The sequence below is a fragment of the Oncorhynchus masou genome, chromosome 9, assembly GCF_036934945.1.
Source record: "Oncorhynchus masou masou isolate Uvic2021 chromosome 9, UVic_Omas_1.1, whole genome shotgun sequence".
NCBI lineage: Eukaryota > Metazoa > Chordata > Actinopteri > Salmoniformes > Salmonidae > Oncorhynchus > Oncorhynchus masou.
Window position 1 is genome coordinate 26,533,315 of NC_088220.1, and position 18,969 is coordinate 26,552,283.

General features: G+C 41.6%; 1 protein-coding gene across 3 annotated transcripts in view; it reads right to left on the bottom strand.

Moving 5' to 3' along the window:
- LOC135545741 (platelet-derived growth factor receptor beta-like) overlaps nucleotides 1–18,969 on the bottom strand; it is a 48,208-nt gene that overhangs the window by 18,384 nt on the left and 10,855 nt on the right. For all 3 annotated transcript variants that reach the window (XM_064973572.1, XM_064973571.1, XM_064973570.1), the window contains exons 2-5: nucleotides 1,896–1,971; nucleotides 1,266–1,547; nucleotides 775–1,032; nucleotides 228–358 (exon numbers count right to left, since the gene is read on the bottom strand). In XM_064973572.1, the coding sequence (XP_064829644.1) occupies nucleotides 228–358; nucleotides 775–1,032; nucleotides 1,266–1,547; nucleotides 1,896–1,944 (720 nt within the window). In that variant the 5' untranslated portion in view covers nucleotides 1,945–1,971. The remainder of the gene's footprint in view (nucleotides 1–227; nucleotides 359–774; nucleotides 1,033–1,265; nucleotides 1,548–1,895; nucleotides 1,972–18,969) is intronic.

Genomic DNA, 18,969 nt, shown 5'->3' on the forward strand with positions numbered 1-18,969 from the left:
GGGCCTTCAAATTTAAAACAATTTTAACACCATCAATGTACTGCATTATCAATAATGATATGAAAACCGTGAGTCTGTTGTGAGTGAGATTGAAACGGAATTTAACACATCTAGGTGTGGCTGAACAGACATATTGATGTAATTTACTCTATGTCTCCCCGGGACGAGTGAAGGGGAAGTCAAACAAAAGGCCCTTGTTCTCTTCTCCTCTCTTCTCTCCCACTCACGTCTCTGTTGGGGTAGTCCCAGGAGAAGAAGACCAGCTCCACTCCGTGCACCGTGCAGTTCACTGTCAGGGGCTCGCCCTGCTTCAGCACCGTCTTAGTCGCATTGATGTAGGCGTCGATCGTCTCCGGGACTGTGTGTGGAGAGAGGGAGAAAGGAGAAGAGGGAGAGAGGGAGAAAGGAGAAGAGGGAGGGAGGGAGGCAGAGAGCAGGAAGGAGAAAAATAGTTCATTGTTATTTTTGAGTCTGACATACAACAGCTTGATAGGCTTTTAAGTGAGACCAATAGATGAATACCCTTGTGCAATACTGCAATACTTTGTTAAATTCAGACATGCACATCAACAATGCTGTACAGTACAGTGCATGTAATTACAACCCGGGCAACATTTACATGGAGGTTGCATTATTGTAATATTGATGTTGATTAATGTGCATTGTCCCCTATAAATAAATAAATAAATAAACAAGCTATAGGTTTGAGCAGACAATAGTGTTCTTCTCTATACCAGCCCCATCGCCGACTCCCTGCCCCTTCCAGGTACCCACCAACAATACTTAAGACGTAGAATTCCTGGGACTCTTTCTCCTCTCCGTTCAGCTCCCCACGACACACATAGGTCCTGTCCTCCAGGGATGCCCTGTAGCCCTCACTGGGGATGTAGACCCCCTTTAGGTGCATGTCACTGTCCGTCTCGTAGAGGGTGACGTTGATCTGGGGGTTGGTGACCACACAGGGGATGGTCCCCTCCTCGCTGGTCTTGGTCACCATGCCGTGGGAGCTCTCAATGAACCACACTTCGGGGTCTGTGTGGAGGAGAGGAAGACTTAGCTGGAGGGATAAGATAAATAACTTCACACCATGTGAGAGATAAGAAGATTTAATTCATATCATGATTGAAACAAGATATTGAGGCCTAAAAGCTGAGATTGCTGTTACAATATACAATATTTAGCAGGAAATTGGGAACAAAACATTTGATTAAGCTAACCTAGGTTATTATCTGTGACAGAGTGTATAGTTATGACGGTGTTCTCACCTGGCACAAAGACTGCCACCTCTCGAGCCTCGTCCGTCAAAGCCTCGGCACAGACGTACACTCCTGTGTGTCTCCACGTCACGTTGTCCAGAATGAGAACACTGGTTGTGTTCTGGTTCTCCACTCCAAAATAGGGAATGTCGTCATTCCGCTTGAACCTCCATCCAACTGTCCCCCAGCTAGAACAGGTGAAGATCATGGAGTCGCCCGGTGTCATGACGACCTCGCTGTTGCTAGGGGAGATCTCCACGCAACGGTACTCAGGGCAGAAGTGCAAAAGAGCTGCAGTCAACACAAACAAGGAAAGATCAGGTTTGGGGTCAAACAGCTAGATCCCCAGGTCAAGGGTCAAAGGTTAATATAGCAATAACAACTCAGAAATCCATCCAATTACACAGTGATGAGGGATGTGAAGAGTTTGGAGGTGAAAGGAGGAGGGATGATAATTATATTTTTAAACTGATACAGGCTCTTTGCCTTACATATTAAATAAACACCGGCAACAATCTCAATGGCAACTTAGCTGGATACTAGAGCTAGGCGTTTTTCCCCTACCATGTAACCTGACCAGGAAAGACTCCAGTCAATGAAGTATATTTGTATGGTATTTCATTAGGTTGTTCCTCTCACCTGTTAGTAGGGCTGTCAGATGGAGAGTGGACACTCTGACACTCCTCATGGTGACAGGCTGCAGGAGAGATGTATTCTGCAAACATATTCAAAATAAAAACACTGAATAATGTCATCTACATGATAGCCCTTGTTTTTATTCACTACATTCCTCCCAGTATATTGAGCTTTGTCCGTGTGTTAAAGACAAAACCCCACACACACTCCCCACCCAGTCAAAGGTTGATTCACAGTCAAAGGCTGATTTACAGTCAAAGGTTGATTTACAGTCAAAGGTTGATTTACAGTCAAAGGCTGATTTTATTTTATTTTTTATTTTTTTATTTCACCTTTATTTAACCAGGTAGGCTAGTTGAGAACAAGTTCTCATTTACATCTGCGACCTGGCCAAGATAAAGCATAGCAGTGTGAACAGACAACACAGAGTTACACATGGAGTAAACAATTTGACAAACAAGTTGATTGAGAGAGAGATATAGATGATTCCAAGGCTAGTGTTCGGGTGTTGTTCCCTCCTACGCTGCTTAACCAGTGAGTTCAGTCATCATGATGACAGCTTAGAGCTCTGGGCATGGGGAGAGCAGTACTCACAGTTGGTCCGAACATTAATATCTCTTTACATACACAACTGATACGCTCATATCATGATGGATGTCTTTTACCCCTGGAAGACCAACAGGGTTAGGGTTAACAAAGTTGGGAGCTTACAATATAAATCACATGTCATGACTGCACAATCTGTTCCTTATCCAAAAATACTATTTGCCACAGAAAGAGCCCTGGCCTAATCATGGAAATAGAATAAACAGAATAGATGTGGCTCTTAGAATACAATGTAAGTTCACTCCCATCTCAAAAAAGAGATGTGGATTTCTGAACACAACATTCCGGTTCTATGTTCTGAATGGGTTCAGAGGAGAGGTATGTGATGGCTTGCTGAACACGGACAGAACAATGTTGGAGAGTTTTTGTTCTTGTTTTGCCCGTGTTCTGTCCAACTAACAAACAGGTCAGTGTGAGCCTCTCCTTAACACTCAGTCAGAAACAATGCTGCAGGGTCTTAAACTATTCAGCTGTTGTGTCCAACCACTAATTGGTTTCCAAGTAAACAAATGTACGTAGGCAAAAGGGGCGACCACAAAACAGCAACAACAAACCAGATTTGAGGTTTTGTTTATAAACTGATGGTGTGCTATGGTGATACAATGTGTAGCTTTGTGTTTTAAAATGCAACGCTGATGCAAAATCTTAAATTATACCCTATTCCCCCATGTAGTTCACTACTAGACCCCTTTAGTAACATTCTCCCATGTAGTTCACTACCAGACCCCTTTAGTAACATTCCCCCATGTAGTTCACGACCAGACCCCTTTAGTAACATTCCCCCATGTAGTTCACTACCAGACCCCTTTAGTAACATTCCAACATATAGTTCACTACCAGGCCCCTTTAGAAACATTCCAACATATAGTTCACTACCAGACCCCTTTAGTAACATTCCAACATATAGTTCACTACCAGACCCCTTTAGTAACCTTCCAACATATAGTTCACTACCAGACCCCTTTAATAACATTCCAACATATAGTTCACTACCAGACCCCTTTGGTAACATTCCACAATATAGTTCACTACCAGACCCCTTTGGAAACATTCCAACAAAAAGTTCACTACCAGACCCCTTTGGTAACATTCCAACATATAGTTCACTACCAGACCCCTTTGATAACAATCCCCCATATAGTTCACTACCAGACGCCTTTGATAACATTCCAACATATAGTTCACTACCATACCCCTTTAATAACATTCCCCCATATAGTTCACGACCAGGCCCCTTTAGTAACATTCCCCAATATAGTTCACTACCAGACCCCTTTGATAACATTCCAACATATAGTTCACTACCAGGCCCTTTTAGTCACATTCCCCCATAAAGTTCACTACCAGACCCCTTTAGTAACATTCACACATTTAGTTCACTACCAGGCCCTTTTAGTCACATTCCCCCATATAGTTCACTACCAGACCCCTTTAGTAACATTCCAACATATAGTTCACTACCAGGCCCTTTTAATCACATTCCCCCATAAAGTTCACTACCAGACCCCTTTAGTAACATTCCACGATACAGTTCACTACCAGACCCCTTTAGTAACATTCCCCCATATAGTTCACTACCAGACCCCTTTAGTAACATTCCAACATATAGTTCACCACCAGACCCCTTTGGTAACATTCCACAATATAGTTCACTACCAGGCCCCTTTAGTCACATTCCCCCATATAGTTCACTACCAGGCCCCTTTAGTAACATTGCAACATATAGTTCACTACCAGACCTTTAGTGACATTCGAGATGCAGACATATTTTGTTACTTTAAAGGCAGAGGTCAATATGTGTCAAAGGTGGCATGGCTCATCCCTCACAGACCACATACAGCCAATAACAGAGCAGGAATGTATTCCTGAGTAAACACTTCATCATAATCTTGGAAGACAGAGGGAGAGATCTAGAACATAGAGAATGTGACAGAAGCAGGGAAGTAGCGGTGGAGGGGAGGAGGACAGGAGGGGTGGTTGTTGTTGTGGTGGAAGTGCGGGGGGATTAAGGGGTGCAGCAGCAGACGTCTGGAAACAGTTAAGGATAGATCACAGGCCTGTTTGCAGGACGAGGGTGGGAAACAGAGAGAGAGTGGAAGAAAGGAGCCTTGGGAAGAGAGGGAGGAGAAGGATGATGATGAGGGAAACCTTTGAAGGAGTCAGTGGATAAAAAAAACATCTTCAAAATTATTTGGGGTATTAAAATGTGTTTATTTCTATTTTGAACTGGATGACTGAAAGTGTACAATTAAATGCATGTGTAGTAAAATTTCTCCAAATTCTAATCTAATCATGATACATCTGTGGCACAAGGCAAACTTTTTTTAAATTGTCCCAAACATTATATTCAGGTTGAAATACTGTAAATGTATGAACTGTTCTGTTTCGAAGTAAATAACAGAATCATAAAATGTGCTGAAAAAAAGTATTAGTTTTAGTTTGCTTTACTGTAAAGCTTACTGTAAACCACTTTGGGTATTGTAGCCTATGAAAGGTTCTAAATAAATAAGATTAATTTCTTATAATGTTAAATCCCCTGATTACCCAGCTAACAGTTCATCGAACATAGATACAGTGCATCTTTAGAGCTTGAAGCCTGTGTAAAGAAACGAGCACTTCCTTTCCCCAAACTGAAACTCTTAAACTATTCCAACAACATGACTCGTACATTTCCTTCCCAATCTCCATCACCCTGATTCTAGTTAGGGCCCCGTGTCATGTTTGATTGATTCCCGTTTTAGGTTTTTGTTGTTGTTCTCTCTCACACACACACACACACACACACACACACACACACACACACACACACACACACACACACACACACACACACACACACACACACACACACACACACACACACACACACACACACACACACACACACACACACACACACATTTCACCCCCTCTGTGTCACTGGTGTACAGTACAGTTCAAGTTCCCACAGTGTTCATGTGAAACGTTCCCAGGCCCGATGATCCACTGGGGACAGTGGCAGGACCACCAGGGCCCAGAGGTCACGCTGTCCCAGAAGGCCATGCGTCAAAACACTCAGAGAGCGACTGGCTACCCGGGAAACCACACATGATTATTTATGAGCACAAGTCACCTCAGTGTCACAGAAGATTGAAGATTGTACGATGATGAGTGTCAAATTTGGTGACAGCAGTGCACGTGTCACTTGGTTCACGGAGTCAAATCTGTTTATAGCTATTATGACAGTGATTAATAACGTCATTGAACATGCAAGGGAAAACTGCTGTTGAACACTAGAAAACAAATTACTGTTTTACTGCAAATGAATTGCATGACATTCCTTGCATCTTACTTCAAACCACATGTAACCTAACCCTTCAATGAGAAACTGTGATCTCTGCCAGTTTGATCTTGTTTTAGGTGTTGAAAGGACTTCAGAGGAGGTGTGTGTGTGTGTGGGGGGGCGGGGGAAGTGGACATGAGAAGGGTGGTGTGTTCCCTGGTGGTCCAGTGAGGACGTTGGTTTGACTGAGGGTCTTTGAGGAAGAAATTGACCAGTAAACCCTAAGTAGCTGACTGGGACAAACCATCTGAGATCAGAAGGCCAAAACATCCCAGTGGAAAGGTCTTTAGAGTCATCAGAGGTGACCCTTAGGATAGATAATCCTTCTCACTGCTTGTGCTTAGGGCATTAACATGCTTCTGGGAAAGACAGACTGCATCAGGGACTCTGTGGTTTTATAGAATGAGGCTGTGGGACTGTGTAAGAAGATACACATGTGCAGTGTAGATCCTCTGACCCTCTCATCACGCTTCATAACGCTTCATAAAGCTCCATTCCTCACTCAGAGGCTTGACCTGGACATACAGTTGAATTCGGAAGTTTAGATACACTTCGGTTGGAGTCATTAGAACTAGTTTTTCAACCACACCACCATTTCTTGATAACAAACTACAGTTTTGGCAAGTCGGTTAGGACATCTACTTTGTGCATGACACAAGTCATTTTTCCAACAATTGTTTACAGAAAGATTATAATTCAATGTATCACAATTCCAGGGGTCAGAAGTTTACATACACTAAGTTTGTCTTTAAACAGCTTGGAAAATTCCAGAAAATTATGTTATGGCTTTAGAAGCTTCTGATAGGCTATTGGTCAATTGGAGGTGTACATGTGCATGTATTTCAAGGCCTACCTTTAAACTCAATGCCTCTTTGCTTAACATCATGGGAAAATGTAAAAAAAAAATCAGCCAAGACCTCAGAAAATAAATTGTAGACCTCCACAAGTCTGGTTCATCCTTGGGAGCAATTTCCAAACGCCTGAAGGTACCACGTTCATCTGTACAAACAATAGTACGCAAATATAAACACCATGGGACCATGCAGCCGTCATACCGCTCAGGAAGGAGACACGTTCTGTCTCCTATAGATGAACGTACTTTGGAGCGAAAAGTGCAAATCAGTTCCTTTGCTGTTGTTCTGGACTTCTGAAGATGCTGGAGGAAACAGGTACAAAAGTATCTATATCCACAGATTAAACGAGTCGTATATCGACATAACCTGAAAGGCCAGTCAGCAAGGAAGAAGCCACTGCTCCAAAACCGCCATAAAAAAGCCAGACTACGATTTGTAACCGCACATGGGGACAAAGATCGTACTTTTTGAGAAATGTCCTCTGGTCTGATGAAACAAAAATAGAACTGTTCGGCCACAATGACCATCGTTATGTTTGGAGGAAAAATGGGGAGGCTTTCAAGCTGAAGAATACCATCCCAACCTTGAAGCGGGAATGTGATGAAGCTGGAATAAATATTTCTCTCCTATTTTTCTGACATTTCCCATTCTAATAATAAAATGGTGATCCTAATCGACCTAAACCATGAAATTTTGACTTAGATTAAATGTCAGGAATTGTGAAAAACTGAGTTTAAATGTATTTGGCTAAGGTGTATGTAAACGTCTGACTTCAACTGTAGGTATGTGTATATATACAGTATGTATGTATGTATGTATGTATGTATGTATGTATGTATGTATGTATGTATGTATGTGTGTGTGTGTGTGTGTGTGTGTGTGTGTGTGTGTGTGTGTGTGTGTGCGTGCGTGCGTGCGTGCGTGCGTGCGTGCGTGCGTGCGTGTGTTGTGTGTGTGTGTGTGCGTGCGTGCATGTATGTATGTATGTTATTTTACTGCTCTAGGGATGTAATTATTGTTTGGATAACCTTATTTACTATTACGTATTGATTACCTTTTTATTTAAATTGTTTCACTCTTTATGAGATCCGCAATGCAGAGAACGCCGGAAGAAGAATGATCATTTAATTACCACAGTGAATTATTGTAATGTTTGTTTATGTGTTAGTTAATCCCATAAAGGATGGGTTGCCAACAGGCTATTTGACACAAAAATACAATTTCATTCATTCATTAATTCGTTCATCTGCAGTTGAACCTGTTGATCCCAAAGGAGATGGATAAAAATACATTGACTTGGACCATAGTGACTTGATGCACATGAAGCAACACTGTTGAGTAACTTTGGACAATGTCACAATCACCACACTAACCACAATTGGAATCGTACAATCTTGTTATCATTAGGGAGGTATGAGTATTTTGGTATTTTGGTATTTTATTAGGATCCCCATTAGCTGTTGCAAAAGCAGCAGCTATACCTCCACAAAATCTGAAACATGACATAATACAGAAAGCTCAAGAACCGAACTACATAAAAATTAAAATAAGGCACACATACTATCTAGATCAAATAGTGAGGAGGTGTTGTGCTGCTTTATCTGTTTTTTGAAACCAGGTGTGCCATTTATTTGAGTTGTATGAGATGGAACAGAGTTCCATGCAATAATGGCTCTATATTTATTTAACTAGTCAGTTAAGAACAAATTCTTATTTTCTATGATGGCCTAGGAACAGCGCTGCCTGTTCAGGGTCAGAATGACAGATTTGTACCTTGTCAGCCAGGGGGTTTGAACTTGCAACCTTCCGGTTACTTGTCCAACACTCTAACCACTAGGCTACCCTGCCGCCACGGCATGTGTTCTTTAATTTGTTCTGGATTTGGGGACTGTGAAACGACCCCTTGTGGCATGTCTGGTGTGGTAAGTGTGTGTGTCAGATCTGTGTGTAAATTGACTATGCAAACAATTTGGGATTTTCAATACATTAATGTTTCTTATAAAAATAAGTGATGCAGTCAGTCTCTCCTCAACCTTTAGCCAAGAGAAACTGGCATGCATAGTAGTTTTTAATTACTCTGACGACAATGAAGAGCAAGACGTGCCGCTCTGTCCTGGGCCATGTGCTGCTTAACTAGCTCTTTCGTCTCAGCACTGGACTGGACAATAATCAAGATTAGACAAAACTTGACCTGCAGAACTTGTTTTTGGAGGGTGCTGTCAAAAAAGCAGAGCATTTTGTTATGAAGGATAGACCTGTCCCCATCTTTACAACCATTGCATCTATATGATTTGACCATGACAGTTCACAATCTAAGGTAACGCCAAGTAATTTAGTCTCCTCAACTTGTTTAACAGCCACACCATTCATTACCAGATTCAGCTGAGGTCTAACATTTAGGGAATGATTTGTACCAAATACAATGCGCTTAATTTCAGAGATGTTCAGGACTAGTTTATTACTGGCCACCCATTCCAAAACAGACTACAACTCTTTGTTAGGCTCTCTTGGGTAGGGGGCAGTATTTTCACCCACAAATGAAAAGCGTGCCCAAAGAAAGCTGCCTGTTACTCAGGCCCAGAAGCTAGGATAAGCATATAATTGGTAGATTTGGATAGAAATCACTCTAAAGTTTCTAAAACTGTTAGAATATTGTCTGTGAGTATAAAAGAACTGATATAGCAGGCGAAACCCTGTCATAAGACTTTCCATTAGGTTTCTATGGGATGCCTTTTTATTAGGAACCTACAGTTCCTATGGCTTCCACTAGATGTCAAAAGTCTTTAGAAATTGTTTGAAGTTTTTCTTTTGAGAAATGAAGAAGTAGTGCTATTTATTGTAAGTGTCACTCCTGGTGGACTCTACTGTTTTGATGCGTGTGAACTGGAGCGCGCTTCAAGTTGATTTTATCCGGTATTGGAAACAGTTTATTCCTTCTTAAATTTGATTGATTATTTACATTTTAGGGTACCTGGGGTTGGATTAGGAACATTGTTTGAAATGTTTGGACCAAGTTTACAGGCAATTTATTAGATATTTTTGTAGGCATGTTGGGCGAGTTGAAACCGGTGTATTTCTGAATGGGGCACACCAATAAATTGACATTTTTGGGACATTATCGAACAAAAGGACCATTTGTGATGTTTCTGGGACATTTTGGAGTGCCAACTGAAGAAGATCTTATAAGGTAAGGCATGAATTATATCGCTATTTCTGACTTTTGTGCGCATCTGCCTGGTTGAAATATGATTTTCATGTGTTTGTATGCGGGGCGCTGTCCTCGGATAATCACATGGTTTGCTTTCACCGTAAAGCCTTTTTGAAATCTGACACAGCGGCTGGATTAACAAGAAGTTAACCTTTTTGGGATAAGGGGCAGCATTTTCACTTTTGGATGAATAGCGTGCCCAGAGTGAACTGCCTCCTACTCTGTCCTAGATGCTAATATATGCATATTATTAGTAGTATTGGATAGGAAACACTCTGAAGTTACTAAAACTGTTTGAATGATGTCTGTGAGTATAACAGAACTCACATGGCAGGCGAAAACCTGAGAAAAATCCAACCAGGAAGTGGGACATCTGAGGGTTGTAGTTTTCAAAACGTGGTCTACCGAATACACATTGAGATATGGATGAGGTTGCACTTCCTAGGGCTTCCACTAGATGTCAACCGTCTTTAGAAACTGGTTTGAGGATTCTACTATAAAGGAGGGGCTCATGAGACCTCTTTGAGTCAGTGGTCTGGCAGAGAGCCTTGGTCTTATGACGCGCTCCCGACAGAGTTACCTCTCGTTCCAATGCTTTTCTGAAGACAAAGGAATTCTCCGGTTGGAACATTATTGATGTTTTATGTTAAAATCATCCTAACGATTGATTCCACACATCGTTTGACATGTTTCTAAAGGACTGTAACGGAACCTTTAGAGTTTTTGTCTGGATTAAGTGCCTGCGCCTCATGAAGATGGATTACTGGGCTGAACACGCTAACAACAAGTGGCTATTTGGACATAAATTCTGGAACTTTATGGATCAAATCATTCATTTACTGTCAAACTGGGATTCCTGGGAGTGCCTTCTGATGAAGATCATCAAAGGTAAGTGAATATTTATAATGCTATTTCTGACTTCTGTTGAGTCCAGCATGACGTATATTCCTCTGGCTGTTTTGGGTTCTGATTGCCGTTCTCAGATTATGCTTTTTCCGTAAAAAAAAATGAAATCTGACACAGCGGTTGCATTAAGGAGAAGTCTATCTTTAATTCTGTGAATAACACTAGTATCTTTTATCAATGTTTATTATCGTTATTTCTGCAAAATCACCAGATGTTTTGGAATCAAAACATTACTGCATATAAGGCACCAATGTAAACAGAGATTTTTGGATATAATTATGCATATTATCGAACAAAACATACATGTATTGTGTAACAATACAGGGTAGCCTAGTGGTTAGAGCATTGGACTAGGAACTGGAAGGTTGCGAGTTCAAATCTGTCGTTCTGCCCCTGAACAGGCAGTTAACCCACTGTTCCCAGGCCGTCATTGAAAATAAGAATTTGTTCTTAACTGACTTGCCTTGTTAAATAAAGGTAAAAAAACATGTTGTCCTATGAGTGTCATCTGATGAAGATCATCAAAGGTTAGTGATTCATATATATTTCTGCTTTTTGTGACTCCTATCTTTAGCTGGAAAAATGGCTGTGTTATTTCGACTTGGCAGTGATCTAACAATCATATGTTGTGCTTTAGCTGTAAAGCATTTTTTAAATCGGACATGATGGGTAGATTAACAAAATGTTTATCTTTCATTTGCTGTATTGGACTTGTTAAGTGAAAGTTACATATTCCTATAAAATATTTTTGAATTTCAGCGGAATGTTCTCGAGGGGTTCCGACCGTCCCACCTGCTCATAAGAAGTTAAGGGTTTCAGTGACTTCCTTAGCTGTGGTTGCTGATGTTGTATATGGTTGAATCATCAGCATACATGGACAAACATGCTTTGTTTAATGCCAGTGGCAGGTCATTGGTAAAAATAGAAAACAGTAGAGGGCCTAGAGAACTGCCCTGCGGTACACCACACTTTACATGCTTGACATTAGAGAAGCTTCTATTAAAGAAAACATTTGGAGTTCTATGAGATAGATAGCTCTGAATCTACGATATGGCAGATGTTGAAAAGCCATAACACATACATTTTCTCAGCAACAGGTTATGGTCAAAAATATAAAAGGCTGCACTGAAATCTAACAGTACAGCTCCCACAATCTATTATCAATGTATTTTAACCAATCATCAGTCATTTGTGTCAGTGCAGTACATGTTGAGTGTCCTTCTCTATAAGCATGCTGAAAGTCTGTCGTAAATATGTTTACAGAGAAATAGCATTTTATTTGTTCAAACAATTTTTTCCAACAGTTTGTTTAGCAAGCTTATAGGTCTGATGTTAGAACCAGTAAAAGCTGCTTTACCGCACTTGAGTGATGTCACAATTATAATTTGATTCCATGGTAAGCAATGTTCTTTCTTCATTGTGATGCTACAATTGAAGGGTGTTATCAGGCTTAAGTGGTCAAATACAGTGATCTAGTACTTGATGTCCCATTTCCCCATTGGCCATGGGTGAAGAAAACTGTTTGCGTTAGAGATGTCATTGTAATCCCCATGCAGAATAAACTGTGTTCCCAGAGCGTACATTTTCCCAGGGATGCTGGTATTCCCAGTATTCATTACTAACCCCACCACACTCAAAGTGTCACCCCCCCCCATCCCCTGACATGGAAGATGGTTCGACCCACCCCACCAGGGAGCATGCAGGCGGCCAGGCCCACGCACAGGCCAGGATACAGTTAGTGTGTAAACTGACTTCCCTCGGCAGCCTTTAAACTTTCTGCATCTCTGGGGATTATCTATATATACTGTGCCGTGTTTGAGTTAGACATCTGGCAATGATGTTGCAGTCAGTATATGATGAGGTGGGAACCACTTTCCCAATCACATTTTCAACCGAGAGTTTTCCTTACTGAGTGAGTGTGTCCCGAGGGGAAGCGGGAGGGCAGTGTTTGAAAAAAAAAAAGACGTTCAATAACAAAAGACAGAAATGTTTCCAAAAAGCTTCTCTGAGCACATCTGGAGAGCCTTGACTTCCTGTATGGGGAAACATGCAGCCCTGTGTGGGCGTCAGGGGGTGATGAATCAGTGATGCTGCAGACCACCGAGACCACTGGCCAGACACATAGCACAGGCCAGAGACTGAACACAGCACAGGCCAGAGACTGAACACAGCACAGGCCAGAGACTGAACACAGCACAGGCCAGAGACTGAACACAGCACAGGCCAGAGACTGAACACAGCACAGGCCAGAGACTGAAGACAGCTCAGGCCAGTGACTGAACAGAGCACAGGCCAGAGACTGAACACAGCACAGGCCAGGGACTGAACACAGCATAAGAAAACTAGAGACAGAGAGAAGCACAACACAAAGGACAAGACAGGTTGAAACAGACAAATCAACACATTCCAATGTGAAAACTCGACACAGGACAACACAAGGGACAGAATATGAATCAGATCAAACACATTGTGGAACAGAAGAACAAGAGATACCTCAACAATGGATAGAACACAACCTCAGACGTTACAAACAAAAGAGAGAAGTGACACGCTTACAGGCTGAACACAGTTTATGATACAATACCACAAAGACAGGAGAACAGTACAGAACAGAGAACAAACACAAAGCTTACTGTCTATCCTCAACATGTGTACAGGACAGGAACAAAGCAAACCTCTAGAACTTTGTGGTCACCTTTTTTCATTACAGAACTATGCAGTGATATAACTAGTGTAGTGGTCAATAGTATGACTAACAGCAAAAACTATACAGTACATGGAGGGGACAACTTCCAAATCACAAAACTAATAGTAGCATACGTGTACACATCATTGTCATCCCCCAGCTCTTTCTGGAGCCCTCTTGAGATAACAGTCAGTCTCTGACATTGACCCTAAAGCAGGCCCTTGGCATGGTCTGTGGGAAAAAATGTTTTATCCAGAGAGTCCTTGTTAAAATAAGCCTCTTTTTTTATCATTCCTCAAAGAGGAACTCAATCCCCCTGAGACAAGACTCCTGGTCTCTGAGCATCTGAACCACAATGAACTGCTTCCAGCCCCCCTCTCTCACCTAACGCTGCCTCAACCTGAGTCTTATCCTCTTTGACTTACCCACTGGGCACAGATGTCATTTCAACATCTAGTTTGAATTTAAATTGGGTTGAGTTTTCAACTAACTTGAATTAGTTGGGGGGGGGGGTAAGAGTCAATTCCCTGATGTTGATGACTTTTTGTAAATCTAATTAGTTTTCCACGTTGATTCAATGTCATCACATTAACTTTTTGTTGTTAAATGACATGCTAACCAAGTTGATTCAGCCAGTTTTTACCCAGTGGGTAAGGAGAGACAGTAAAACTAAGGTCTGACATGCCCAAACCCACACCCAAAATAGGGAGATTATTGTGTGAGATTTCAGTCCAGATATATAGTATCTTCAGCATGCTATACATACTGTACACGGCAGTACATTTCATCTACTGTGGCACTGTGTGCGTGGTCTATACAGTACAGTACCTCACTATTCTCATAGAGAATTTCCAGTAGGACATCCAAACTTGTAGTATATTCAAGGTTTCAAGTATTTTTATTTCTGCTTAAAAAGGTCAGACTTGATTTGCCCTGACGAAAAAAATGTATCAACCCCTACAACAATGTCAGTTAATTATAATCCACATAATGATTCACATTTCCTGTTGATGCAGGATTGTTTTCAAGCTGTGAGAAACGAGTCAAATGCTCATATGACACCTGTACCATAACCACTCAGTCAGTCTGTGAGAGGGGATATAAGTAACACTACTAGTGTAGGACCATTTTCCATCCATAACAGTAGTGTGTAAACAATATGTCACTGGAACACAGATGTATTCTATTGCAGATATATCTACATGACAGTTGTTGAACATTCTTGAATTGACCTATTTCTACAAGTGACGCATTTATTATTAGGTTTGCACTTTGGGTTTGATCATGGTTGTAAGAACGGCTTCAAAATTGCCAGACAACACAGACTAAACCAGAAAGACTTCACCATCGCAGAAATTTCATACATTTTTCGCACTACTGAAAGTTGCCTCACACTGTGTCGCAGTGTCTTTGGCAAATGAACTGTAACTTGTGTTTATAGGACCAACAACACCTTGTTAACTCAGCTCTACAAGCCTAACGGATCTTAGCTTTCCAGCAATTATACTACTGACCCTTTGGTAAGGGTCACACAGATGATCTTCTATAGACTATCTGTTACAGTGCAGTATTCAGACCCCTTGACTTTTTTCACAATTTGTTACGTTACAGCCTTATTCTAAAATTGGTTAAATAGTTTTTTTCACTCATCAATTTACACACAATACCCCATAATGACAAAGCAAAAACTGTTTTTCCCACAAATTTCAGCAAATATATAAAACAACAACAACTGAAATATCACATTTACATAATTATTCAGACACTTTACGCAGTACTTTGTTGAAGCACCTTTGGCAGCGATTACAGCCTAGAGTCTTTGCACACCTGTAGTTTCTCCCATTCCTCTCTGAAGATCCTCTCAAGCTCCATCAGGTTGGATGGGGAGCGTTGCTGCACAGCTATTTTCAGGTCTCTCCAGAGATTTTCAAATCGGGTTCATGTCCAGGCTCTGGTTGGGCCACTCAAGGACATTCAGCGACTTGTCCCGAAGCCACTCCTGCGTTGTCTTGGCTGTGTGCTTCGGGTCATTGTCCTGTTGAAAGGGGAACCTTTGCCCCATTCTGAGGTCCTGAGCGCTCTGGAGCAGGTTTTCATCAAGGATCTCTCTGTACTTTGCTTTGTTCATCTTTGCCTCGATCCTGACTAGTCTCCCTGCCACGGAAAAACATCCCCGCAGCATGATGCTGCCTCCACCATGCTTCACCTTAGGGATGGTGCCAGGTTTCCTCCAGACGTGAAGTTTGGCATTCAGGCCAAAGAGTTCAATCTTGGTTTCATCAGACCAGAGAATCTTGTTTCTCATGGTCTGAGAGTCTTTAGGTGCCACTGTGTTCTTGGGTTCCTTCAATGCTGTAGAAATATTTTGGAACCCTTCCCCAGATCTGTGCCTCGACAAAATCAGGTCTCTGAGCCCTACAGACAATTCCTTTGACCTCATGGCTTGGTTTTTGCTCTGACATGCACTGTCAACTGTGGGACCTGTCCATATATGGTCCCACAGTTGACAGTGCATATCCAATCAATCAATTGAATTTACCACAGGTGAACTCCAAACAAGATGTATAAACATCTCAATGATGATCAATGGAAACAGGATGCATCTGAGCTCCATTTCGAGTCTCATAGCAAAGGGTCTGAATACCTACGTAAATAAGGTATTTCTGTTTTATAAAAACCTGTTTTTGCATTGTCATTATAAGGTATTGTGTGTAGATTGCTGAGGATTTGTATTTATTTAATCCATTTTATAATAAGGCTGTAACGTAATAAAATGTGGAAAAAGTCAAGGGGTCTGAATACTTTTCGAACGCACTGTAACTTCCCTCTCTGTACAGTACGTGTACTACAGCTTCTGCCAAGATGTCTGCACCTTCATGGCACAGGTGGTAGTGTGGTAGTGTAAGCTAGGGACATTGATTAATGCACCACTCCAGCTGTTCCCCCTAAATCACATCATTACTATCAAAGTCCAAGATGCAAATTGAACGAGACATTAGAGGAATGCAAAGAAACTGATATGTTAACAAAAAGTCCCTTGCTCTAATTTTTCCCCTTCTCAAAATTCACCGTAGTGGTGTTGGATTATCATGGGTAAACATATCTGGTGTCTGAACCGAAGGGCCCAACCGCAACAGAAGTGTGTCAGACTTGTTGTTTGGGAAGTTGTGGGTTCAGGCTAGCTCCTATATAAATGAAGCTGTAAATGCTGTTGAGAAGGCCTGAGGAGGGGAGGAGAGGGGAGTGGAGTAGAGTAGAGTAGAGTAGAGTAGAGGAGAGTAGAGGAGAGGAGAGGAGAGGAGAGGAGAGGAGGAGAGGAGTGGAGAGGAGAGGAGGAGAGGAGTGGAGAGGAGAGGAGAGGAGAGGAGAGGAGGAGAGGAGTGGAGAGGAGGGGAACTGAGAGGAGAGGAGGGGAGAGGGTAGGAGAGGAGGGGAGAGGAGGGGAGAGGAGGAGAGAAGGTAGGAGAGGAGAGGGGATGGTAGGAGAGGAGGGGAAATGAGGGGGTTATAAAACCAGTGTTTTAAAGGGGTGCTAGTCTTCAGATGTGGTTGATGTTTGATATCTGATTAATGATCTTGTTTGCGGCTCATTTGAAAAACAAAATGAAGGAAAAGGCTTGAAAAGCATTAACAAGGAAAAATCTATCTATCTATCTATCTATCTATCTATCTATCTATCTATCTATCTATCTATCTATCTATCTATCTATCTATCTATCTATCTATCACTTCCAATGGGACATCATCATTTGTGTCTGTGAGGCCAGCCAACGATATAGTGTTATAAAAAGACTAAGGGCAGAGTTCCAGTAAAATGACAACTGAAAACCCTTAGTGAAGTCTTCCCACTCAGAGGGACAATACCGGATGTAGACACTGAAAACTAACCCCAGCCCTCTCCCCTCTACACCCTCACCCCACTTCACTAAGCCCTCCCCATCTGGCAAGTCAAACACCCCTCACCCCCAGCCCAAACACTTGAAGGAATAGCAGACCCCCCCATCCTATAACCTTCCCCGGCCCTGTGAGAAATAGAGGACACCTACACACACACACCCCCCCCTCAAATAAAGGAAAGAAAAAGAAACAGATGAATACAATTACAGCCTCTGACTGGCTTTAAATTCATCTAGTTTTCCATGGCAGCTTCCAACAATACAGCAGAGAGAGAGAGAGAGAGAGGACAAACAGCTGGTACAGGTGTCAGCATTCCCTCCCACATATGCCCCCCTAGGCACAACTATGACAACATAACAAACAAAAACGGGTCACAACTCCTGCAGCTCTGTCGCTCGCTGGGTATGTACATAGTAAATGGTAGGCTTCGAGGGGACTCCTATGCTAGGTACACCTATAGCTCATCTCTTGGCAGTAGTACTGTAGACTACTTTATCACTGACCTCAACCCAGAGTCTCTCAGAGCGTTCACTGTCAGCCCACTGACACCCCTATCAGACCACAGCAAAATCACAGTCTACTTGAACAGAGCAATACCAAATCACGAGGCATCAAAGCCAAAGGAACTGAGTAACATTAATAAATGCTAGAGATGGAAGGAATGCAGTTTAGAAACCTACCAAAAAACAATTAGGCAACAACAAATTCAATCCCTTCTAGACAATTTCCCGGGTAAAATGTTTCACTGCAATAGTTAAGGTGTAAACTTGGCAGTAGAAAATCATAACAGTATATTTGACCTCTCAGCTTCCCTATCAAATCTAAAAATCTCAAATAGAAAACCGAAGAAAATTAACAACAATAACAAATGGTTTGATGAAGAAATGCAAAAATCTAAGAAAGAAATTTAGAAACCTGTCCAAGAAAAACATAGAGACCCGGAAAACCTGAGTCTACGCCTTCACTATGGTGAATCACTAAAACAATACAGAAATACACTACGGAAAAAGAAGGAACAGCACGTCAGAAATCAGCTCAATGTAATTGAAGAATCCATAGACTCAAACCACTTCTGGGAAAATTGGAAAACACTAAACAAACAACACGAAGAATTATCTATCCAAAATGGAGATGTATGGGTAAACCATTTCTCCAATCTTTTTGGCTCTTTAACAAAGAATAAAGAGCAAAGACATATACATGATCAAATACAAATCTTAGAATCAACTATTAAAGACTACCAGAACCCACTGGATTCTCCAATTACCTTGAACAGGTAACAGGACAAAATAAAAACCCTCCAAACCAAAAAGGCCTGTGGTGTTGATGGTATCCTTAATGAAATGATCAAATATACAGACAACAAATTCTAATTCGCCATACTAAAACTCTTTAACATCATCCTTAGCTCTGGCATCTTCCCCAATATTTGGAACCAAGGACTGATCACCCCAATCCACAAAAGTGGAGACAAATTTGACCCCAATAACTACCGTGGAATATGCGTCAACATTAACCTTGGGAAAATCCTCCGCATTATCATTAACAGCAGACTCGTACATTTTCTCAATTAAAACAATGTGCTGAGCAAATGTCAA